At 43.2% G+C, this 26,217-nt stretch overlaps 1 protein-coding gene across 1 annotated transcript in view; it reads right to left on the bottom strand.

The window, feature by feature from the left end:
- LOC145404129 (iris-like) overlaps positions 1-23,569 on the bottom strand; it is a 36,982-nt gene extending 13,413 nt beyond the window's left edge. Inside the window, exons 1-6 of the mRNA XM_080275757.1 lie at positions 23,477-23,569; positions 17,875-18,190; positions 16,195-16,336; positions 15,433-15,679; positions 13,975-14,213; positions 11,828-12,155 (exon numbers count right to left, since the gene is read on the bottom strand). Coding sequence (XP_080131883.1) covers positions 11,862-12,155; positions 13,975-14,213; positions 15,433-15,679; positions 16,195-16,336; positions 17,875-18,188 — 1,236 coding nt within the window. The 5' untranslated portion in view covers positions 18,189-18,190; positions 23,477-23,569 and the 3' untranslated portion in view covers positions 11,828-11,861. The remainder of the gene's footprint in view (positions 1-11,827; positions 12,156-13,974; positions 14,214-15,432; positions 15,680-16,194; positions 16,337-17,874; positions 18,191-23,476) is intronic.
- Positions 23,570-26,217: the final 2,648 nt, after the last annotated feature.

The following is a 26,217-nucleotide window of genomic DNA, read 5'->3' as shown; positions in this document are numbered from 1 at the left end:
TAAAAGAGCATGTCAAGAGGAACGAAGTTCTCTGAAAATTGAGCGTGGAAAGAATTACCGAAGGAGGACGGGCGAAGTGGGAAAACAATATTGGGGAATCCCCATTTTCAGACTCATCCATTCACATGTAATGTGCTTCACACAGCCACACCTGCCGCTGTGTATGGGAATGAAGAATGCGATATAACCATTAGGAAGCCGCCATCCTGTTTTTGGCGTGAAAACAGTCTACCCACACCGTGAAATATTTCTTGTTGGGCGATGGTGGTGGGTGTGCCCATAGAGGACATTTCATTGGATTGTTTTGCGCGGATATGTGTGTGTGTGTGTGTGTGTGTGTGTGTGTGTGTGTGTGTGTGTGTTGAATATGTATGTGTAAGACTTCATAGAATATATATATATATATATAATTTTGAATGTAATGTTGTGTATGGTTGTGTGTGTGTGAGTATGTGTGTTTGGATTCATTGAATGTGTATATGCAGTAGTTTCTTGGAAGTATACACTGAATGTAGTGCTGTATGTGTGTGTGTGTGTGTGTGTGTGTGTGTGTGTTTAGCCTTCCTTTGTAAGTTAATCTCTCTCTCTCTCTCTCTCTCTCTCTATGCATACAATATATTTGTTTCCTCACTCTCATCTTAAATGGCAGGACCAACTTGCCTTACCCTGGGGTCCTCTGCTCCTCGTCGGGCAACATAGGATTGGAAGACGGGTGGGTGGATGGAGATTTGTTTTCTTATAAATCAAGGAAATATTAGGTGGGGTGCATGAGAGAGGGCGATTTAAAGTGCCGGAGAAATGTGATGGAGAATTTAGGAGACCTTTTTGTGTGGGGACTTTCAATGAACTCTAGGATTAGGCGTCTGGCAACAGATGCGATTAAAAGATATAACCACCAAATTATCAGAATGTATTTTGAAACACACAAAAGACCACCAAATTATCAGAATGTATTTTGAAACACAAAAGTATAGTTTTGAAACTTAGGACATGAAGGGTGTATAAAAATAATTGTATATTTTGTGTGTTGCTTGATGCTGCGTTCTCTAACGGATGACTTTGACAAAAGACCTACAGGTGATTTTGTCCCCACACAGCAACAAACCCACGTCCGACACTGCATCGTTCATAGTTGCTACCGTAACACCTTCTGTGGCTTTATCATCATCATCCCTCTCCTCCCAGCCAGTGTCTTGTTCGTACATCTGGCTCTGGCTCTACTTCTCCAAACCAGTACCTTGGTCTTGCATCTGGTTCTCGTCCTACCTTTTCTTCTCACAGCCACCACCTTGTTCCTACGTATTGTTCTCGTTCTACCGTTTCTTCTCCCATGCACATGGTTGTTCCTTCAGGTGGTTCTTGTCCCACCTTTTCTTCAAAACACTTCCTCTTTCCAACTTCAGCCTCTCGTCCTACCATTTCTCCCAGCCATCCTAGTTCTCCGTTTCATGTAAACTCGACTGCCTAACCCTTCTATTATCTTCTCGTCCGACCTCCTCTCCTGACTACACCACTGTTTCTCATTTACTCCACTACCTTCTTTTTTTTCCCTTTATTCTCATTTTGCCGAATAACAAACCCTCCTAGTCACTCTCATGTGACTGAATATCCGCGTGGTGATTGGTGTGGTAAAAATACAATCACTTTTTTTCTTTTTTACGTATATACTGTAGAGTGGGAGACCGATTAGGAGGGTGAGTGAGAATGGGATGGACAGAAGACAGAGATGTGACCCGCGAATCAAGTGAAGAATCAAGCTGGGGGTGTATTTTGTAAAGAGGCTGTGTTGCCGGAATGATGGTTTGGAACAAGGAGAGAAATACTTGGAGACCCTCTTGTCCAGTCCTCATGTGCCTAGACGCCACCTCATATCCCTTTCAGAGCTGAAGGAAACTTGATATCAATAGTTTGCTTGCACCAGATGACTCGATTCCGGTCTAGGGAAACCTTCCAGGTATAAGTACATTAAGGGCGAATATTGGCTATGAAAGAAGAGATAAAACTAACGTTTAATATAATTGAATATTATAGATTTCATTATTTCCTTTCGGAGGGAATTAGCAGAAACACTACAGTAACAGTAGCAGTAGCAAGTACAGTAACAGTACAAGATTGATATTAAAATTACTGAATTAGCACACACACACACACACACACACTTTAATTTATATTATGGTATGAGAAAATAAGCGTTAGGATATTCCTCAGAAACCTGCTGGTTGAAGTTTTAGTGGTAATTTTGCAGATTAAGTGTCTGTTGAGCAGCAGAAAGAGATACTACTCACAAAAGTCGATACCGTTGCTTATAATTACAAACAAATGTTTAAATACGTTGAACCTGGTAGAGCGTTACTGCATTTAATTTTAATAGTAACTGAGCCAAATAGGGGGGAAGGAGGAGGTGGACAGCTAGAGGGAGGAGGGGTTGATGGTGATGGGGAGATTTGACGAAAGTGGTAGGTGAGGGAATGTGAGGTAGGGGGAGTGGGTAATGGGGAGGGTAGGAGAGGAAAGGTGAGAGAGAGAATATAAAAGAAGAGAGAGAGAAGGGTGAAGGAGGGGGTGTGGAGTAAGAGGTAGGTAAGGGAATGTAAGGTAGGGGGAGAGGGGAGGGTGGGAGATGGAAGGTGAGGGAGGTTAATAGAATATGAAGGAAGTGGGAGAGGTTAGAGAATATGAAGGAAGATGGAGAGGATGTAAGGGTGAAGGAAAGGGGGGGGTGACGTAAGAGGTAGGTGAGGGAATGTGAGGGGAGGAAAGGTCGGAGATTGGTGTGGGGGAGAGGAGCGGGAGATACGTTAGAGAGAGGGGATTACGTGGACGTCAAAGTTCATAACCTGTGAGAGGCTGAAGAAGGGAGGGAGAGGAGCGAAAGAAATGGAACGATAGGCACGGGATATCCAAGGGTATTTAAATGTGTGTTGGGGGGGGGGGTAGATGGACTCAATTTTTTCGAGGGGGATAGATGGTCAAACCAGTGTAGTCTAGGGCAAACATACCGCAATATTCTGTAGCCGATACTTGGTAAAGATCTGTTTGAGTGTTTTTAAAATGCCCGGGACGAAGCCAACTTCCAGGGTTCCCGCCCCAGCTACCACCGATAACCACCGCCGAGGAGACGGAAAACAGCCTTGCCCCGCCGCCAGGATCGCCACCATACGAGCTTCCAAGCCAGAGGGACACGGAACCGTGCACACGCCACCCTCTCTCGCCCTGAGCCGTAGCCCACCCGCCGTTGCAACCAGAGCCCTAAGTCCTGCAAACTGTCAGATCTCTTAGTATTGGCTCGATGCAACGCCAAGGAAAAGGCTCGGTGCTTCCGTGACTCTGGTTTGGCTCGACGTCTCGCTGCTACGTCACAGGGGAGTTGGCTCGACACAACTCCATGGGTTCCCCAACTGAACTGGCCCGAAGCATCTCAACAACGAAGAAGCCAAGACGTCTCCATTCATCACCTGAACTGGCCCGACTTGGTTCAGCCACGAAGAAGCCACGACGTCTCCTTTCGCCAACTGGACAGGTCCGAAGCAGTTCAGCCACGAAGAAGCCACGACATCTCCCTATCCTGTACCAGCCACTGGAAGACACCGCGATCCCTGGAGTGACTCTCCCTGTGCTCCCCCTTCCACGCCCCATCAGCCCCATCCCCCTTACACCTGGAAAAGAGATCCCGGTGACACTACCATATGACCTTGCTGTCCCGTTTTTTTTTTTTTTTTTTTTTTTTTTTTTGCCTATCGACCATTGGGGCCGGAGCCCCTGGTCATTAAGGCAAATATATATACAGTATATATATATATATATATATATATATGTATATATATTGACACATATATACATATATATATATATATCGAACATAGATATATATATACATACATACATACATACTGTACATGCATCCATGCATATGAACATACACACTTTCATGCACACGTACATATATATATATATATTATATATATATATATATATATATATATATATATATATATATATATATATATATAATAATTTTTATTTTATTATTTTTTGTAGTTTTATTTTTATTATTTTTATTTAATTTTTTATATTTTTAACCTTATATTACTTATAATCAAAAATACCTAATCTAAAGACCCTAAAACTAACCACCTAACAGACAAATCGCTAACCTATACTAAATCCTAAGAGACAAATAACTAGACCTACACTAATGGTAAAAAAAAACCTCGACCAAGAGAACACCATCGACTGCAGATATGTAATGCCTTTCTACATTACATACCTACACTCATCACCTGGTGACTGTCAGTCGAGGCACAACCTATAATATAGGGGACATCAATATATGAAAGGGAACCAGACGAGTCAGGAACATTTCCATATACGTCAGCTGTCTTACTCGGGTCCCTTATAACCTCCCTGTGTGCCCACTTTGGGGACAGTCCACACTAACGTCTGATCCCCAGGTCCTTAGTGAGAACTAGATCTCCCCTTCGGAAGTAGAGTCGCAGTTTCTCTCTTTTGGACTTTGCCTTCCTGATATACCTTTAACAACATCCTACAGTACAGACGTAAACTCACCTCCTGGATCTACCCCTTTTCCTGTGCATAAACTTTGTGGCTATCTCCCTAGCGCACCCGCAGTAGAGGTCTTTTCAGGTCCTCTGATTTAGACCTCATCTCCCGGATTGACCATGTGCCTTGTATGTCCTATATGTCTTGGGCATAATGTTGCCAGAGTTGTAACTAGAGTTTAAGGATAAAAATAAACCTGATGTACTGCTACACTGAATTCATGTTCTAACCTTGTACTGTTGGAGTGTAGCACGTGTGTTTTGTGTGTTCCGTCCTGTATACAGTAGAAGAACCCAGAAAAACCAAGTTATCGGCAGCATAACAGTTTTGAATATTTAAAGTGTCATTCGGTGCATTTACATAAATAGCATATATTTGGTACCGATATTCAAGCATTTATATTAAATACTAAGATGCAAGAGATAGGGAGGGAGAAACATTGCATAAAGATGAATTAAAAACCAGTATTCGTTGAAACTAACCTAGTAAAATCTGTAGGCATGTAATCTTATGATTTTATATCAGTAAGACAGTTATGTAGCGTATTCTGAGTCCCGACTTCTCGGGTTCAGGTACGGTGCGACCTTGGATTCTTTGTTCTCGACCGGGTCAGTCACAGGCAAGGAAGGAAAGTCCAAACACAACTGGTCAAAGGCACATTTATATATTAACAATAGACAACTACATACTCACCCGTGATCAAAACTGTGGGACATATAATAACCAGATTGCACTTGACATCTCAAAGGCTTTCGATCGAGTCCGGCATAAATCTTTAATTTCCAAACTGCCCTCTTACGGTTTCTATCCTTCTATCTGTGCCTTCATCTCTAGCTTCCTTTCTGGTCGTTGTATAACCGCTGTTGTAGACGGCCATCGTTCTTCTCCTAGATCTATTAACAGTGGTGTTCCTCAGGGCTCTGTCCCATCACCAACTCTCTTCCTTTTATTCATCAGTGACCTTCTAAGCTGTACATTTAACCCTATCCACTCATACGCTGATGATTCCACCCTTCACCTTTCCATTCGATTCTCGCAACGTCCATCTCAGCAGTTACTTCAACAAACAAGGGATGAGGCTATGGCACACCTAATGTCTGACGGGTAAAAATAATTTGGTTGTTTTTAATGCATCAAAGAGTTTTTGCACCTATCAACCCGACAAAATCTTAAACAGGTATACCCACTAGTTTTTAATAATGTTCAGCGTAATCCTGCATCATCCTTGAACATGCTTGGGGTTTCATTTACTCGGGACTTATTTTGGAAAGATCATATTACATCGTCTTGTAAAATCTGCTTCCAAGAGATTGGGTGTGCTAAGCCGACTCCGTTCCATTATCCCTGCACAATTGTTGACTCTGTACAGGGGTTTTATCTGCCCATGCCTGGAGTACAACTCTCATGTATGGGAAGGCTCCCCACATACAGCTCTTCTCAATAGGGTGGAGTAAAAGGCTTTTCGTCTCATTAACTCTCCTCCTCTGACTGACTCCCTTCAACCTCTGTCTCTCTGCCGCACTGTTACATCTTCATCTATTTTTCTATCGCTACTTCAATGGTCACTGTTCCTCTGAACTGTCTGCATGCATTCCTCCACCTCTACGACGTGCGCGTAGCACCCGTCTAGCAGCAAACTCTCATCCCATTTCTGTCCAACTCTCTAATGCAAGAGTTAACAGTTACTCCCAGTCCTTCATTTATGCAACAGGTCAACTCTGGAACTGTCTCCCTCTGACTGCATTTCTTGCTTCCTATGTTCTCCAGTCTTTCAAACGCAGTGTGTCCAGGCATCTCGAAATGATCGGATCTTGAATTTGGCTCTCTCTTGTATTTTGTTTTTCTCTTGGAAGGAACAGTTTTGCGGGCTTGTTGCCTTTAGCTCCTTCTTCCTCATGTAAAAAAAAAATAATAATAATCTCAGAAGGCTAGCCCTCACAATAAATATCTCCACCTAGTTCAGTGAGTTTGACCTTTACGCAGTATTCTACCTTTCCTTATATATGACAATTTCCACACAGTGTCGTACATATGGTTCACACAATACACCAGGTGCGCTTGGCCTGAGATGTATAACAGGGACAGTCAAGTATATCTCAATATACCCAAACGCGTGACATAGACGGAGTGTGTATTTTCGTACACTGGAGAGCGAGGGTTCGCGCCCCACCAGGGTAATAAACTTTGGGAGCGTTCTCCTGGCCACGTACCGCTTGGCGGACACAAGGGGTGCTGTGGTTGAACCAGTGTCGCATACTGTGAAGTATGCTTGCACCCAGTCGGCTTGCGCGGGCCGATTTCACTTGATTCACACACATCCAAAGCCACTCCAACACTGCAATTACACTTACAAGCACTTCTCACCCTACATACAATCTCTACTAGACAACCTAAGCCACTTGGTAGAGATACATTGGCTGTATGTATCGCCCCAATTTTGGTCAGGATAGGCCGGTCCTGCGGTGGATACTCAGACGGCTGATGATGATGATATATATATATTCTCGTAACATAAATGGCCTCCTATGCTAGTTATATGCACCCTCGTGACACAGACGATATCCTAGCTAGCCTTATGCTACGAGTGTGTTACATAGGACGAGAGAATATAGCATTCACGATCTATTCGCGCGTGGGGCAGAGGGGGGGGAAGGGGGAGGGGGGAGTGGTGATGTAGACTTCCTTACGAGACAGGGAGTTGGGAGTACACTTCATATATCATTTCCTATTCACTTCGTATGGGCCAAGCAAAAGGGGGGAGGAGGGGACAGGGCACTGATGCTGTCTGTCCGTATGTAACATTGGAAGGGGGGAGGGATAATCACACTTGGGGGCGGCCCGTGGCCTAGCACCACGCACTTCGCGCGTGAGCTTATTCGTGAGGAGTTCACTATTCCACACGGGGAGGTAACACTGGGGGGGGGGGGAGAGACACCGGAGCAAGGGGGCGGGTCCACTGGGTAGGGGCTTCCAAGACACTAGGGGACAAACAACCTCAGAGTCTTTTACTCACGGAACAGGCGGAGGGGAATGATCGGGTCACGGGCGGCAGGGGGCCCTGCGCCAGGAACCGCAGGTGGCGGCCGGGTGTTGGGAGTGTATTCCAGGGGTAGGTCGCCTGTGGGGTCGCCACGAGTCCCATAGGAGTTGGTGTTTGGCGTGGTGGGCGGCCCTCTTTCTGTAGAGGCTCTGGGTGAGGCAGGGCTCTCTGTACTAGGGCTGAAGAGGGCCAGGGAGGTGCCCCGCACGGCGCTGGCCCATAGTTGTTGTCGGAGTACTGGGGGCAGACCTGGGGAGGCCTAGGCCTAGGGTCGGCTGTGGGGAGGGCGGCGCCCTGGCTGAGCTGCTATCTTGTCCGACAGGGGTGGCCGTCAGGGAGGAACTGCAGCCACCTGCTCTGGGGGAGGTCCAGCTATTGCAGCAGGCATCGGGGGAGCCCCGCTGACTCCGGGGGCTGCGGTTTCGTTTGCAGGAGGAGGCCGTCAGGACTGGACTGCGGCCTCTCATCCTGGCGGAGTCTGTCAGCACCTGGGAATGACGGGGCTGCAGGTACAGGACACCTGGCCTCGGGGATGTCACACCCGATCTGGTCTCTGGTGGGGTTCCTGTAAGAAAGCAGATCCCATCCTTTCGAGGAGAGAGGGGGGGAGAGGGGCGCCTCACTCCGCCACAGAATGGGCAGGTGGAGCAAGAGGTGCTTCTCCCTATAGGAGCTTGGGGACTAGCGGAGGGAGAGTGGCTGTGGGCTGACCCTCCTACTTGGGGGGGCCCATGAGGTCCCGCCGAAACTTCGGTCCAGGCTGTGCAGGGGAGGTTCGGGGGACATTCCCTCCGTCAGACAGACCCTTGGGCACTGCCTGTGCTCCTATGGGAGACAGGAGTCGGGGGAGTCTTTCCCAGACACCGCCGACCCTGGCAGCTGAGAGTGGGTGCCCGTCGGGCTCTCCCAGCCACAGCCACGGATCCTGCGGGGTCTGCACTCTGGTCGTAGGGCCTGGAACTCCTACGCCAGCGACATTGGGAGGAAGAGGTCGGACGTACTCTTGTGGCTTACACCACAGCTCCGACGGACCATGCCCCCCTTCTGCTGGGGTAGGGATTCCTGTCCCTGCGACGTCGGGAGGAAGAGGTCGGACTAATTCTCTCGGCTTACGCCACAGCTCTGGCGGAGCATGCCCTCCTTCCGTCGGGGTTGGGGGGATAGCAACCCTTGAGGCTTCTCCTGAGTCCTCTGTTACATAGGCATCTGAGGGTTTGCTTGGGACTTTGCCACTGCAAGTCCCACCCCGATTCTGGTGAGTGTTCTCTCCGCTGAAGTGTAGTGTACTTTTACTGTACGCTACCAAGTAGTCTGGCTGCGGGGAAGAGGGGCGTAGGGTGATGGGGGAGATGTGCCGTTTATGCCCGAAAGGCTTAGCAGGTGAAACGAGCCTCTCCGTCATCTCCTTGTGGGGTGGGGGTCACCTCCCTGTACCCTCCTCCTAGGGTGTTGGTGTCTGGCTCACTCCGCCGAGCCGGTATTTCAAAGACCAGTAAAGTTAGTTAATGTCATGTCATAAGCCTACCAGATGATTTTCATGAGTAGGCACCAGCTGGGATTTTCAGAAATATTTACAATGGTTTCCCCGTTGTAACTCAAGTACTGTATCTCCTTTTCACCTTAAGTTTGCCCGGTTTTCGTTCTTTTGCATCATATTTTTATGTAGCTAAATGGTACTACAGCTCTTTATCCTTGTAATAGCACTTCACGACTAGCACCATAAATTAAAGTGATTTTATTGTTACAGCTGAGCATTGTAGATGGAAATAGTTATAGCATTTAGGATAAATTGAGATAAAACGAGTACTATACATTCATGGGAAATTCGTACACTCTTCCTTATTCGTTCTTCTCATGTTGCAGAGGCAGTCTGCGATACAATTTTTCTCTTATAATAAAGATTTTGTTTTGTTGGAGGAAGTGGCAACAAGAGAAGACAGTGCACTCTCTTCTTCTTGTCATTCATGCAGAGTAGATCTAAATGTCATTAGAGATTTGATCTGATCAGTCTCTCTCTCTCTCTCTGCATAATAACATTCATAATCGATTGACCCACGTTCTTTAGTCAGTGATCATACTAATACTAACATTTACTACTCTCAAAAGCTTGAGGTTTGCATTAGCAGAAGTAAATTAGGAGTTTCTCATTAGAAATTTGAAATCTCAGATTAGTATTGCTACGGTTTACTTATGTTGATGTTAGGTGCAACGAACATGTACATTACTGTATTACTTGTTTGTATTTACTGTATTTTAAAATACATAAGCATTAGGTAGGCTCAAGTAATTGACCGAGGAAAATCATCTGTTAGCTTTGACTTAAATTTCTGTGAACATTAATTTTTTTTCAGGCTGGAATCTAAATAATCAAGGCATTATAGGTCACTACATGTACTGTACCACCACACTCTACGTACACTACCTGGTAACCACTTTCGCATTCCCAAACTTCCCATCATTCTGGCTACTACATGCAAACTTTTTTTTTTTTTTTTTTTTTTTTTTTTTTTTTTTTTTTTTTTTGTGAGGTAAGATCCAGGACAAAAGTAAATGAGAAGGCATGCATAGGGAGGTCATCAACCAGTAAAATAGGCCAGACTCTCATTCACAACCCACCTCAGCAGCTTAACCATCTGCATTTTTTTTTTTTTAGTGTACAGACTGTCAGTCTGTCTTATCAACATGCCTGTGTTCCTCCAGCCAGCCAACCCAATTTCCATATCATTTCCAAAGACTCATTGGTTAAAGTTCAGGCATTTAAAGTGCATCTCGTAATGGAGGAAGACTAATTACTGATTTTTTATACTTTTATTTTTGTTAAAAAGTCAGTTAACAAATATATCTAATGACTAATTGTTCCTTTGTATATCCGTTTTGTACAGTAAGCAATAGATGGCATTTCAGTATTTGGCGCAAAGAGGTTGTCAGTAGTTTTAAAAATAGTGCTGAGAGTATACAGTAGTCCATTCATGGAATTACTTTAATAAGTTGCTCATGGATTTTATATTTCCTCCTTTTAAAGTTACCTCACAATTACCATAAATTTGTTTTGAAGTGAGAATGGTTACATTATATGCTTTTCTAACCAGAAGCATATCTCACTTGAGTTACATTTTGTCTCCTTTAAATGAGGAGAAACTATATATATAAAAATATTTGATACACCTCAGTTTTTATGCTCTGCCTATACCTGTGTCTTATTATTAACACATCTCACATAAATGTTCCTAGCATGCTCACAATACTCTCGTCGCTATGCAGCAGATTCCATATACCGATAATTGTACTAACACACTCATGATTTGCTACTATTGCATCATACATCTTTTCTGCTCACATTATGCTCTCATCTCTATAGATTCAGTCTTATGGTGACATTCATGATATGCAACACTGCTCTTATGGCATCGGATTACATATCTTTTCATATGTTTTTTTCTGCATAAAAAAATTGGTAGATATACAATAGCACTTTTGTCATTGCTCTGTTTTAACCTCTTTGCAGTGATGCTGTATTATTGATTTTAGTTTAGTCATCTTCAGAGGATTTTACTTGGCCTGAGAGACCTTTACATCTGGAAAGATTATGTACTGTACAACCTTCAACAAACCCTTCACTACAAGAGGGATCTGTTAACCTGAACAGAATTACTGGGTACCTGCAGATGCATCTGCTGTAGAAAGACCATTATATTGCAGAGGTTACTGTTGTTACACAATGCACTTACACACCTACAGGTTTATGTAACAAGCAACGCTATCATATCTTACAAAAACACTTCAGGAGTTCACTTAATAATTTCATGTTCGACAATTGCTTAGACAAAATACTACAAACGGATAAAGCTCTCAATCTATTTCTTCATCTCCTATCTGTTTCAACATCCTCATTTCACGTTTTCACCATCACACCTCTCAGTTGAGCTATCCACCCTTCTAACCCTGTCTGCAAATGGTCTACATTCCTCTTCTCTGTTCACACCATTGTTTCACCCAGCAATTCTTGACATTCCTTGACGTCTGGTTATTTCTTCCTGTTGTGTTGGCCTTTTATTTCTCTCTCACCCCTTAAGTTTTCTCCATCCTCAGTTCTTCACCTTTCTCCATACCTGTTTCCAATACCCCAAAGTGTGAGTCATTTCCATTTTTCTGTCCTCACCTCACCATTTCTCCATGTTTGTCTTCTGTGTCTCAACCTCTTAATCCCTCCATCCTCCAGCCCATAACTCTCCTCCACCTCCCATCCTTGTCTTCCTCCACTCTATAAGCTGGGATCCCTATATGAGCCCATAAACAGGAGGCTTGTGGTCTCACGATCAACAATAATATACAAGAATGGTCGGTCGCAGTAGAAGGGAATGGGTCGTGGGCGATGACTGTGACCTGATCTGGTGACTGCTATGACTGCTGTTGCTGCTGCTGCTTCTGTGCCCTCCTCATTGACCTCCACAAAGGCCTTGTGGATGACTTGGGATACCACTAGTTCAGGGCTGTAGATTGAGAGGTCACTCAGCCGGAAGTCGAAGAGATCAATGATGCCCATGCGCTGGAGCCCCTGTGGATTATGTGTGGTTTAGATCATGTGAACACTGAACAATTTTTGGCTGTATTAACACCCTTGATTTTTCTTTGATTTTCTCTGGTTACTACCAGATGATTTTATTTAAAGTATGAGTGACCTCTATTTGAGAAGGTGTTGGCAAATACTGTACTTGTATCTGTCACTTCCTGTTACAGAAATCTCCTAAGCTGAAGAAATCATGCAGGGGTTGCAAGAAAAAAAAAAGTTAAAGGTTTAAGTTGATGTACACTGGGTTATATAAAACTATTATTTGGGTTCAGAAGAGGATTATGGCAAAAGCCCTGGGCCCCCATTTAGCTCAGATATTATAATGTTAGGAACATTACTGTAATATAATTCAGTGGAGCTGAGAATTTCGGTAACTTGAATGAGGAATGTATGGCCCATTCCACTGGGTTCTATCTTAATATTTTTACTTTTCTGTTGCCCATTTTCCTGTTCCTGGTTCCTACAATGGATGTAACACATAGCCCATTTCATTTGGTTTGCTCTTAATATTTGTATTTTTGTCTTCTTTTTCTTGTATCTGGATCCTGCCAACACCATAGCTATATAAATGGGAAACTGCATTATAATAATGGGGTCAACAAGTATATCAAGCTGTTGAAGATTAACTGCCTGCTTAAAAAAAAAAAAAAAAAAAAAAAAAAACTGATGATTTAAGTCAGAAACACAGTAAGTGTTATGTAGTCATAACTCTACCATGCAGACAGAAGAATATTTTTCATTTAATGTTATTTTATCTCATAAAATGATTACCATGCATGTATATATCCTGTAAGGTAATTAGCCCTTGAACTGCTATGATCAGGCGAACAGAATGACCTGATGCTTGCTTACATAAATTATCTAAGTTTCATTCTTTCCTCTTCCTCCTGTCTACAGGTGACTCTACACTGAGTGACAAGCCAATTGGTTTCCTGTTCACCAGGAAACCATTTACTACACTGGGTGGTAACCATGTAACCAAATTATGGGATGTAGTGGTTTATTGGGCAGTTAAGTTGCTCCAGTTGGATTGAACTGATGCAAGTTTATATCCAAGAGGTGGTTGGGGTTTATTGCTCACATACTGCCACTCAGGGATAAGTGAGGCTGGCCACTCTCATCTTAAATGTCAGGACCAACTTGCCTAGCCCTGGGCCCCTATGCTACTCATGGGGCAACACTGAATTAGATGATTAATGAATGAATGAATGGATATCCACTGCATCTAAAGCATCAACAAGCAAACAAGAAAGTATGTAAAGTGCTAATGTAAAAAGAACTATACATAACTTGACTGACTTCTAAACAATGCATTCTTCTTGATTGTTCTTCAGCTTTTCATCAGAGGATATCTTTCTTATTTTATTCTGGAGTGGAAAAATGAGGTCTCGATGAAGATGGTGGTGGTGGTGATGATTTACTCCCCCCTACTAACTGCAGTAATAGTAGTAGTGAAATAGCTGCAGTAGTAGTAATAGTAGAGTAACCCCAGTCTTTCTGGGTATGCAGTCCCATTACTTGTAACTAGAGGCAAACAGTAGCTCCTGCAGGGCCATCCCATGCAGTAAACTGGTGTTCCTTCATGGTGGTTGGCACCTAACCTCCTCTCCTGACTAGGCTAATATTCATAAATTGAGAATGGCTTGGTATGTTCCTGTGCTCATTGAAGGTTTTCTGATACATTTTGTCCTGAGGAAAGTGAAAGACATGCTCCAAGTACTGTATAGGGAAGGCATGTGAAATAGTAGGCAAATTGTTGTTCTTGACTATACATATTTTATTTGAACAATCCATTCTTCCTTACCTGTTTAAGCTCATCCTTCAGCATCTTTTCCACCTTGAACCTTGGGAGTCTGACGTCAACAAGTTGTCTGGAGAGGCGAGATCGGTCTGCCACACGCTGGAGGGCTGGACCACTCAAGCCACTCACCATCCTTGTCCATCCTGCATCACCCTCCTCCTCAGGCAACATAATGAACATGGAGATCTTGTCACCAGAGTAGGGAAGTTCCAGAACATGGGCACCTAGTTCCTCTGACTTACCTGTTGAGAAAGGTATGGGTGACTATGCATTGCTTTTTCTTCTTTCAATAATTCTGTATACAGTGCTCTTTGTTGGTGAATTCTGCATGCAAGTGTGATGGAGTTTTTACAGATATGTTGGCTGTTGATTAATGTAAGGTAAGAGTCCATTCCTAGTGACTGTGTGTTGCTTTTTCGTAAGTAATTCTGTATAGTGGATCCTGCTTATAGCAGGTTTTGGGCTGGCTACCTCTTGTGCTTGAATTTTTTTTTTTTTTAAGCTAGGAAGAAATTTTTTTTCAATTGGGAGAAAAAAATAACCAACTGCCTAGCCCCGGGCTCATACGCTCCTCATGGGGCAACGTAGGAATGGATGGTGGATGGATGGATGAACTTTGTTTTGTGTTGAAGCCAGGTTTTGAAGACCTAAATGATATGCAAATGAGTACTTGGCCCACACTGATGGGTATGCTGGATGATTTTTTTCTTTTAATCACACTTCACCCATCCTTTAGGTGGGAAAGGAGATGATAGCATGCCAGTCCTTCTGATGTCATATTGTTTTACTTGGCTGAGAGTGAATTACTGAATTGTTTAAGAGCCTAAGCACATTACGATGGGGCGGGATTGGATCTAGAATTAACTGTTCTTGGTGTTTGTGTATCCTCAGGCTTAACTGAACATGATTTCAGTGGAATGCAGGAAACCAGCCACTTCAGCTAGTTGCAACTATAGATCTTTTGTTGAAATTACATCGAAGGATTGCCTTGTGTAAAAGAAAATCAGTATTATTTCTTATCTTCCACAGTTTGAAATTTTGACAGCATGGATGTGTAGACCTTTTCACAGGTTACTCAACTGATAATATGTCTCTCTTGAATTTGTATGATCCTCTTTCTGGTTCCTACCTACACAGTTTATAAGTGGTAAACAGGGCTTCAGTGATGGTCATGGTGATGATGAGAAAACGACTTATGGTAATGGATTAGAATCTGATGATTGTGGATGCGATTATGATGACTAAGGAAAACTGTTGTAAAGCTGAGGTACAGGACATCTCTGATAGTTAAAAAGTTTTTGATAGGACATTCCTCAGGTGTGCCAGTTTGAGATCACGGAAGTGTATTACGATAGAATGTTTTATTACTTGTTTAATATTTCATTTACTTTATGAAGCGGGAAGATAGAAACTTCCACTTGTACATACACATCTGAAACTGGAGGAAGGGAGGGAGCTTACCATACATTAGTGACGTTGTCTGTCTCATCATGGGAATGGACTGTGGTGCCGAGTTGGGCGTGACCTTGAAATCCATTGGTGTGGTTGCACTGGCCTCAAATTGGCTTGTCCAGTTGCCCTTGAAGAAAGCGGCGTTGACCAGCACCATACGGCCGTCCACAAGGTCAGAGGGAGATACCACATCTTGGATGCGGTTCTCTGTGACGGTGGACACGAAATTGTTGATGCGTTGTGCTGCGCCTGTTGTCTGTGGGAAGGGAAAATTGTTAGTGAAAGACTAAGAGGAGGAAAGGAAAAATACATCCAGTCACAACATCAGATATATTTTGAAACTCATATGATTTTTAAACATTTGAGGAGGTACTCTTTCTTGCTGGAACAGAACTCTCAATTAATTTTTACTTAATATGGCCATTTTTATCAGCATAACTACAGTGTTCAACCATTCAATTTGAATTTTTTTTTTTTTTTTATATATATCCCAGCAACCATTAAGGTACAGTATGTTATTAATCTTAGGAGATATACAGGTATCTTACACTGCAGAGGTTAAATGGTGACAATTGCAAACCCCTCTAGATTGAGAAGTCAATATAAAGCCAAACAAAGTAGTCTGAAGTCAGCAAATGTAGACAGTAATGTCATCATAATGACATGGTTAAGGTGGCAGATGTATACAGTAATAAGTCATCATAATGACATAGTTAAGAGGACTAGTCTGTTAACATGGCAAGATAACAGCTCGTGATTTTCAGCACTTACATCCCCATCTATGTCTGTGGTTTCAAGCAGCTCATGCAGGTAGCCAGTAACACACCGGCGTAGAGAAAGCCCATCATCCACATAGATCCGGTTTGCATCCTTGAAGGTGAAGTTAGCCCCTGCTACATCTCTCTGTGTGGCACTGTTCAAATGAAACTGCTGTTATTATGTTGTTATTATTGTTATTATTGTTATTATTATTATTATTATTATTATTATTATTAATTAATTAATTAAGGTGCTCCAGTCAGACTGAGCCAATGCAAGTCTATATCCAAGGGGTGGTTGGGATTTATTGCTCATGTAATGCCACTCAGGGATGAGTGAGGCTGGTCACTCTCATCTTAAATGTCAGGACCAACTTGCCTAGCCCCAGCCTTCTATGCTCCTCATGGGGCAGCACAGGATTAGATGATGATGATGATGATGATGACAGTGACGATGATGATGATGATTTGTATTCTCCATATTGTTTATAATAATAATAATAATAATGATAATGGTAATAATATAGTAGTAGTTGTAGTACAGTAGTAGTAGTAGTACAGTAGTAGCAGTAGTACAGTAGTAGCAGTAGTACAGTAGTAGTAGTAGTAGTACAGTGGTGGTAGTAGTAGTAGTGGTAGTAGTAATAGCAGTAGTAGTAGTACTATCTTTTAGAGGTCTCTATACTGAGCGACCATCCAAATGGTTTCTTATCACCCAGGACACCATTTACTAAGCTGGATGGTAACCACTTGGACATCTGGCAAATGGACATGTGGCAATCTAGTAGGTTAAGGTGCTTCTATTGGCTGTGGCCTATAGGGGTTTATATTAGGTGCTTGGGATTTATTGCTTATATAATGAGACTCAAGGAAGAGCAACTGGTAACTCTCACCTGAAATGTTGGAACTAAGTAGTCTAGGCCATTCCAGAAGAGTGAGCTGTCACTCATACCTGAGTGGTATTATACCAGCAATAAACCCCAACCACTTTTCAGACATAAACCCTCATGGCCGCATCCAGCTGGAGTACCATAATCCACTAAACCATCAGGCATGCATCCATTTGGTTATACAATACAGTAGTTATTACCCAATTAATATATAGTTTGGGGCTACAGGAAATCATTTGGTTTGTCACTAGTGCGGAGTCACCTGAAGGTGGCACTGGAACAGCTAAGCGAATGGTGGGCACTCCCACCTACTTTATTGGGGAGGGAAATAGGGTAAGAGAATATAATTGCAGTCATTGTTAGAGAAAATGAAAGACATTAGCCATTAGTGGAAGAGATCTGTTCTGATATTTTATTTAACATCTAGGCTCAAACCCTAGACTTGGCGTTCTCACTTTGCGAGATGAGTATGCAAACCATTGAGCCACCACAACTCCCAACTGTTTATTGTTTCATTTTTACACTTGAACTACCAAAACTGTGTGGGATAGTAAATATGAGTATGGAGAAATAATATCGATACATACATCTGATGGTAGTGAAATTTTCATTTTTTCAAGAAAAAAGTTCAGTTTTCCAAAAGCCCCTTCATCCTGACCATTTTGGATTTTGGGAATTGAAGCGTACTTACAACAGTGATATTACAGCATTCTCCAATTTATATTGGCAGTAGTATTGAAAAAATAATGAGGGCTGCATGGTAATATAGATTTATAGACAAAACTCGAAGAATTCAAACTCACATAATCTTTAAGCTATTGATTATGCGCAGGGTCTTCATTTTGCCATCAAGCTTGAGTGCCTCGCTAAGTTGAGTCTCAGTATTGCCTCTGGCCCCCAGATAGGTGAGACTGAGAGCAGACCAGATGCTGTAGGGCGAAAAGAAGAAGTTCCCCCTAGTATCCAGATGGCGGTAAAGTTCAGCACCTAGGTGACTGATCCCTGAGAGATCCGGGACGAATTGGGCAGGCACGACGTCATTGTTGGTGAAGCACTGTGGATGGACCTCCACTGCTGCCAGAGCCACCAGCAATGATATCACCACTACTGCATGCATCTCTGTAAGGTAGGAGTGGGGGTTAATGCTTGTGGACACTAAGTCCTGTACTTAACGAGCTACTGTAAAAAGTAGACTACAGGTAGTTTTATCATAAGTATGTTAAGTGTTCAAAAGTATCGCAGTTTATGAACCAACATTCAGTATATGCTTAGCCTAGTATGCTAGATAATTATGGTCAGCTGAGAGTTTTCATGTTTCAAAAGTCTGAAAGCTTATATGATAATGTATTAGTGAACTCAAACCACCATGTGGTCATACTGTATATAGAGATTATTTGGTGGGCCGAATGAGTATACTGCAGTTGCAAATTAAATAATGTAGGCCTAATGTCTGTTACGACAACAGTCGCTTCATATATTTTATATATACTGTAAATATATTCCGTATTGTATATATGAATTTTGGTGGCAGAACTGCTGTTCCAAAATGTAGTAGTGATTGGTATAGCAGTGGTACAGTATTTTTGTGTTACATGTTGCTTCTTCAGCGGAAGGTGGAATTTCGGTACCGTATGTACGGATCATGGGTGTGTTGTCAGTTCATCTCTACATGTTAGGGCTGCACATTGCCATATTATTATGAGCATATGAAGTTCCATGATACCTCTTCTGTTCAACAAATGCCATTTTAATTGTTGTAATCATGTGAACCATAGTTCTAATCATGGGTTTTCTGTTATTTGTTCTGGATTCGATCGATGAAACAGGACGTGTCACCACTCACACTTCATTAACCTGCTCTATTGGCAAAAAGATCATGTTCACCTTTACAGTACATGTACTGAACATTATTTAAAGACATGCCTTCAGTCCAGCTTAGTGCACCACATTTACCAACAGCATAAAAAAAAAAAAATGTCTGTACTGGAGTTAACAGCATATTTGGCTGACCCGTGTGTGTGTGTGTGTGTGTGTGTGTGTGTGTGTGTGTAGGAGGGTAGCGGAGGGAAAGGTTTGCGAGTTGGAGGTAGAAATTGGAAGGGAGGAAGGGCAGGGGAGGAAAAGTTGGAGGGTTTGAGGCAGACGAGTGGAGGAAAGGAGGGCAAGGAAGGGATAAATGGAGAGTTGAAGATAGGAAAAGGAAGGGAAGGATGTTAAGGGGGAAAAAATGATGGGCTGGAGATAGGAAAGACAAGGGAAGGAAGGCTGGGGATGGAGGCTTGGAGGTAGGAGGAGAAAAGGGGGGGGGGAAAAGAAAGTAAGGAAAGAAAGGGGATGGATCGCAGGGTAGGAAAGAAGGGGAGAACTAGAGGGAAGAAATAAGAGAGGAGCTTGAGGGGGGGAAAGAAGGGGGATGAGGAGGAAGGAAAGGAGGAGGAGGGACTAGAGGGAGGAGAGAAGGGGAGACTAGAGGGAGGAGAGAAGGGGAGACGAGGGAGGAGAGAAGAGGGGGGGACTAGAGGGAGGAAAGAAAGGGGGGGGGCCTTACTGAAGGAAAGAAGGGGGCGAGAAGGAAGGAAAGAAAGGGGAGGAGAGAAGAGGAATTAGAGGGGAGGAAAGAAAGGAGACTAGAGGCGAGGAAAGGAAAGGGACTGGAAGGGAGGGTAGAGGGGGGGATTGGAAAGGAAGGAAGGGGACTGGAGGGGAGGAAAGTAAAGACACTGGTGGGGAGAAGAGTAAAGGGACTGAAGAGGAGGAAAGGAAGGGGACTAGAGGGGAGGAAAAGAAGGGGACTGGAGGGAAGTAAAGGAAGAGGACTGGAGAGGAGGAAAGGAGGGGGACTGAGAAGGAGGAAAGGAAGAGGACAAGAGGGAAGAAACGACTGGAGAGGAGGAAAGGAAGGGGACAGTAGGATATGAGGGGGAGTGAGGAAAGAGGGACTGCATATAGAGATGGAGAGGATAAAGCACAGGGGAAAAAGGGCAGGTGAGGGAAAGGAGGGTAGTGTGGGATGAAGCGTCGGTAACCTTGAACCCCCAACATCCCACCCATCCCATCTTCCCACGAACAGGATTTGAGGAGGTGCGTGTCTGGTTCCCGCTGCAGTCAGGCCGATACCGAGAAGTGGAGGAACGGGAGGGAGGGAGGGAAGGGGCTGCAGGGATGGGGTAGAACTATATAGTAATATTCCTCGATATAACAGATGCACGTAGGCTAACTGACTCCTAATTTATAACCGGCGTGATGTGTTCAATAGGAAGACCTATACCTATATACTGAGACTTGTATCCTCACACTATCACTATATGGATATGATTCTTCCAGACCAAACTGTCCTTACGAAGTGACCCGTCTAAGGGGTATGAGCAACAATTATTCTCATTTACAGAAGTTTAAGTACGATATAAAGTACAAAAACAGTAGGATTGTCCCTATTCTGCAGCTCCTAAGGCATATCATTCCTATTCTCCAGTTCCTAAGAGACATAAATCATACATGAAAATAGATAATCCATACCAGAACTAAAATACTTGAAGAAAATTGCGCGAGAAACTTACTGAACGAAACATTCCGAGCGACCACTAATGCCAAAGGTGAAATGTACGTACGAGTATAAAGAAATTTCATCGACACCAAAAGTTACAAAAGGCAGTGACAAAGTAGTAAGGGGTTAATAATTATGGTCAGAAATGCAGCACACACACACACACACACACACATGGTCGTAGCTACTCCCTCACAGGATGTGGTGTCGTACTACTGTACAGACAGACATGAGTGGTGGTGTACGAGGAAGAGTGGTTTGTCATGGCAGTTGTGAGGGGTCACTGCTTAAGTAGACAGAAAACATTGCGGGTCATCATGTTGGAGCCACCCTTCACAGGATATGATAGTGGTGGTGCTGTTGGGTGAGGGTTGGATGTGACAAGTATGTACAGTACCACTTCTTATCTGGGGTTTATTTCTGTACATCCGTACTTAACGGCTGACGGAAGAGGCTACCCAACCGCTGTTGCGAGGGCGACTTAATTAGATGGGACAGTGTGTGGATGATTTCGCTTATCTGGTGGAGCCGACATTCCTAGGATTGATGAGTTCAGGGGAGTGTGAGGCACACTTTCGCAAGGCCAGATAGTTGTACCTTTGTTTCTTGAAACAAAATAATCGCCCCAATTATAACAATATTTATTATTATTACGATGATTATGATACCTGCCTTATTTTTATGTTTGCTACTCAATTTTGTTTCTGGGATAACTCATCTTGTTTAGTGATAGTGAAATAAAGGTTTGAATATGACGATAGTTGTTCTACCTTTTTTTTTTGGAATAATGTTAGGATAATTATAGTTGTCTTCCTTTTGTCTTCTTTTTTTATGATAGTGGAATAAAGGTTAGGATACGGCATGATGATAGCTGGTCAACGTTTGTTTGTCTTATTTATTGAAGTGTAATAAGGTTAGGATGATAGTTGACCTACTTTTGTTTTTCGTATTTATAATACTGGAATAAGGTTACGATATGGTTATAGCTGTCCTACGTGTGTGTGTGTGTGTGTGTGTGTGTGTGTGTGTGTGTGTGTGTGTGTGTGTGTGTGTGTGTGTGCTGTATATCAGTGGAAAAGGATTAGTGTAATCGAACCTAGTAGTTCCCCTAGTTTTGCGTTTTCCCCTTGCTGCAGCCTAACTACCCAGTGTAATGTGGGGTAGTCGAATAGGATTACGATGATGGTAATGATGATGGAGGTGGTAGTGATTATGATTCAGCTCGTGGGTAAATCCATGTCCGTGGGCAGTTGAAGAGTTGTGTAGTGGGGAGAAATGGGGAGGAGCTAGATGCATAATAATACACACACACATTATACATACATAATATATATATATATATATATATATACATATATATATATATATATATATATATATATATATATATATATATATATAATGTACCTTATATATAAAAATATTGATGATATATATTACCTACATATTAGAGAGAGAGGTTCTCTTGGGTTGCGCTGTTTGGGTATGCAAAGAGAGAGAGAGAGAGAGAGAGAGAGAGAGAGAGAGAGAGAGGAAAGGGAGGGAGAGGGACGGGAGAGAGGAAGAGGGGAGGAGGGAGAGAGAGAGAGAGAGAGGGGGGGAAGGGGGGACGCAGTGACCCATTCTTATCTCCCTAACCTCCGCTGAGAAGACATCCCGTCCACAGTCACTTTCACTACCCCTCCCCCCTCACACACACACACACACACACACACACACACACACACACACAAACCTGTAAAATTCAGTCTTTTAACGAGTACAGTGGAAAATGTATAAGATTTTGAGATCACAGTTTCTCTGCTAAAAAAAAATTTCTCTGCTTTAAAAAAAAAAAAAAAAAAAAAAAAGACTAGGCAACTCTTATGTGGCTAGGCAAGCCTATCCGTCATCCACTGTTAAGGCCTTGCCCAATGACCTGACCTGACCCATTGACTTCTTGCCAATTTTCGATCGCACGTGCTGTGTACGAGTTTTCCTTACACTTGGCTGCAGTCATAGCCATAGTCATTTGGTCATGGCTGCAATGTGTGTGTGTGTGTGTGTGTGTGTGTGTGTGTGTGTGTGTGTGTGTGTGTTCTTACCTAATTGTATCTTCACAGGAATGAGTCAAGCTCGTACTGTCCCGTGTGTGTGTGTAAGAAGGGGAAGAAATGAAACAAAAAGAGTAGTCGGGGAGGGTATGGAAAGGAGAGGTGGGGGAGAAGAAAAGAAATAGAGGTAGTGGATGAAGGAATGGGGAAAGGAAGAACTACACTGGGAGAAGGAGATGAGGAAATTAGGAAAAGGGGGGGGGGAGATAGAGAAGAACTGAAAAGGGAGAGGAAGGAAAAGGCAAGACGGAAGGAAGGAAAGGACAAAACGGAAGGAAGGAAATATGACAGGAACGAAGGGAAAGTGGTCAGGTGAGAAGCAAGGAAGTGGATGTGAAAGGGAAGGAGGAAAAGCATCCAGACCTCCTCTAACTCAACAGCTTTAAGCATGTACAGTATTGTTCGGGTCGGTTTGCTCGGCCTGACATCCATCAGTGGGAAGCTCTACACTTCAACCCATGTTCCAGGTGATTCGTATGACCGAATAGCACCACTTATGAAGTAAATCGATGGCTTTGCATTATAAAAACACATCATACAATATTGAATTTTTGTCATTTAACGCGATCAATTAACGTTCGACTGTTTTAGCCTGCTGAAGGAAATGAGAGCAGTTAACCTTTCACTGTTTTAGTCAGCTTAGGCATTTCTTACAGGCTGACATCAAACGTTTATCTTCAGTTAAAGGAAGTACTGAAAAGCCAGTGGTATCTTAACACCTGTCGAGGTAATAATATAACGTCTATATTTCTTTAACAATGCACTAACCTGATATTCTGCGATCTTGTACCGTAACATACACAACTGTCACTATGGCAACCAAATAGATTGTAGCCAGCAGGGAGCCCTAACGTCCACCCCCACTCGCTTCTTGCTATGCACTGAACCTCGGCCATCCAAAGTTGCCATATATACACAGATATTTTCCGACTTTCAGCAACCGCACCCATTCTCACTTGCGGCAACCATTTATCCAGGAAATGCCCACCTCCGTAGTGATTTCATTCATTCGTTTATTACTACAGAAATCCAAACGTATTATATAATTCGATTGTGTTGCGACGCATTTTCTGACGCGAAGGTTGTTCTTCTTGCATTCAGCGTTTTCTTGATATCGGTGTGCGGTTTCTGGTTCCAAGGTTAGTTGTCGATCAGTTTTTTTTTTTTTTTACCATTATTATTATTATTATTATTTTTACTTTCTGTAAGTGACATTACAGGTGCAGGTTAAGAGGAACGAAGCTTTCTGAAATCTGAGTGATACAAAATGGAAAGAATGGCCGAGGAAGGGTGGGCGTAGTGGGAAAAACAACTAGTAATTTGGGAATCCCTAGGACGTCACAGACACATCCATACACATGCAGCGTACTTCACACAGCTACTTCTGTCGCTGTGTACGGGAATGAATAATGTGATAATCTCCAGCAAGCCACCGTCATGTTTTGTCGGTGAAAAATGTCCGCATTATGTGAGAGATTTCACTTGTTAGACGATGGTGGTGGGTGTATACTTGACAGCCAGTTGGATTGTTTCGTGTGTGTGTGTGTGTGTGTGTGTATCAGAGTTCCTGGAATGTGTGTACCTTTTATAAACTTTTTAGAGACAGACAGACAGAGTTTGTGTATGGATGGATATATGGATGTATATAAAAGTTTTTGTTTAATTCAAGGAAAGATAAAGTAGGGGTACGTGAAGGTCGGCGATTTAAAGTGGTGGAGAAATGTGATGAGACGTTTTTGTCGTGGATACCTTGAATGAACTCTCGGATTACTCGTCTGGCAACAGATTCAATTGAAAGATAATACCCCTAGATTATCAGGATGTATTTTGAAACACAGAAAAGGATAGTAACTTAGAATATGAAGTGGATATAAAATTAATTCTGTTTTCTGTGTTGCATGATGCTGCGTCCTCTAATGGATGACCCTGACGAAAGACTACAGGTGATCTTGTCCCCGCACAGCAACAAACCCTCGTCCGACACTACACTGTTCATTATATAGTCTCTACTGTAGCACCTTGTTCTTGGCCTGCCACTCCTCATAGCCAGTACCTTGTTCCTACTTCTGGTTCTTTCCTTGCCTTTTCTCTCCCAATCACTACCTTGTTGCTACAGCTGTTTCTAGTTCTGCTTTTTCTTTTCACGGCCACAACCTTATTCTAACACCTGGTTCTCGCCTGCCTCTTCTTCCAACCACTACCTTGTTCCTACAGTTGGTTCTTGCCCTGCCTCTTTTTCCAACCACTGTTTTGTTCCTAGATCTGGTTCTCGTTCTAACTTTTCTCCCTGTCACCCTAGTTCACCGTTTCATTTATACTCGACTCTCTTGCCCAATAATTCTCGTCCTACCTCTTCTCCAAGCCACTCTACTTCACTGTTTTCTGTTTACTCCAGTAGCGCGTCCTTTCTCTTCGTTCTCGTCCTGCCGCTTCTTCCAGCCGCCTCAGAATAATAAAACCTCATAGTCACCCTTAAATGACTGGATATCCGCGTGGAGGATGATGTGATTAAAAAGAAATAACTTGTGGGGAGTAAGAATGATTACAAGGGTGAGAGAATGGGGTGAATAGGAGGAGACAGTTGTGAACCCAGAATAATGTTAAGTGTCAAGCTGGGGGTGTATTTTATAAAGGGTTGTGTTGCTGGAGGAGTGATTGCTACGGAACAAGGAGAAAAATATGTGGAGACCCTCTTGTCCTCCAGGTTTAAAAGCATTAATGGCGAATATGAGGTATGAAAGAACAGTTAAAAGCTAACGTTTAATATAAATACTGGATGTTATAGATTTTGACAGTGAGAGAGAGAGAGAGAGAGAGAAGGGAGGGAGGCAAGTTGGTAACGAGTATACTGTAGATGGGGTGGTTATGAGGCAAAGAAGAGAGAACGCAAAGTTGAGGGAGGCAGTTGTAAGCGGATGGAGATAATGATGAAAATAGAAGGTAAGGTTGAGGGACTAAGGGGGAAGGAGGTTCAGAGTGAGAGGGAGGGATGGTGAGGTTGGGGAAGGAGAGGTGAGGGATGGGGTGTGACGTAAGAGGTAGGAGAGGGAAGTGAGGTACGGGGAGGGAGGGAGGGAAGGGTAGAAGCAAGACACATACAAACATGGGTCTTGGGTAGAAGAAGAAAAGTGAGAGAGTATGAAGGAAGAGAGAGAAGGGTGTAAGAGTGAAGGAAGGGGTGTAACGTAGCGAATTCGAAGTAGAGGGAGAGGGCAGGGAAGGTGAGTTTAAGAGAATATGAAGGAAGAGGGAGGGGATATAAGGGAGGAGGTGACGTAAGAAGTAGGTGAGGAGGAGGGAGGTTAGTGAGGGGGTAAGGGGAGGGAGATGCGTGAGAGGGAGGGGGTTCCAAGGACGTCATAATCCATATCTCCTGTGAGAGGGTGAAGAAGGAAGGGAGAGAGGCGAAACAGGGAGCGATAGGTAGGGGATATCCTGGGGTGTTTCAGTGTGTGTGTGTGTGTGTGTGTGTGTGTGTGTGTGTGTGTGTGTGTGTGTGTGTGTGTGTG

This window comes from Coenobita brevimanus, chromosome 62 (genome assembly GCF_032717465.1).
Source record: "Coenobita brevimanus isolate Jiangsu-jjx chromosome 62, ASM3271746v2, whole genome shotgun sequence".
NCBI classification, from domain to species: Eukaryota; Metazoa; Arthropoda; class Malacostraca; order Decapoda; family Coenobitidae; genus Coenobita; species Coenobita brevimanus.
Note: the sequence above shows the minus strand (reverse complement) of the source record. Positions and strands in the feature narration are given on the sequence as shown.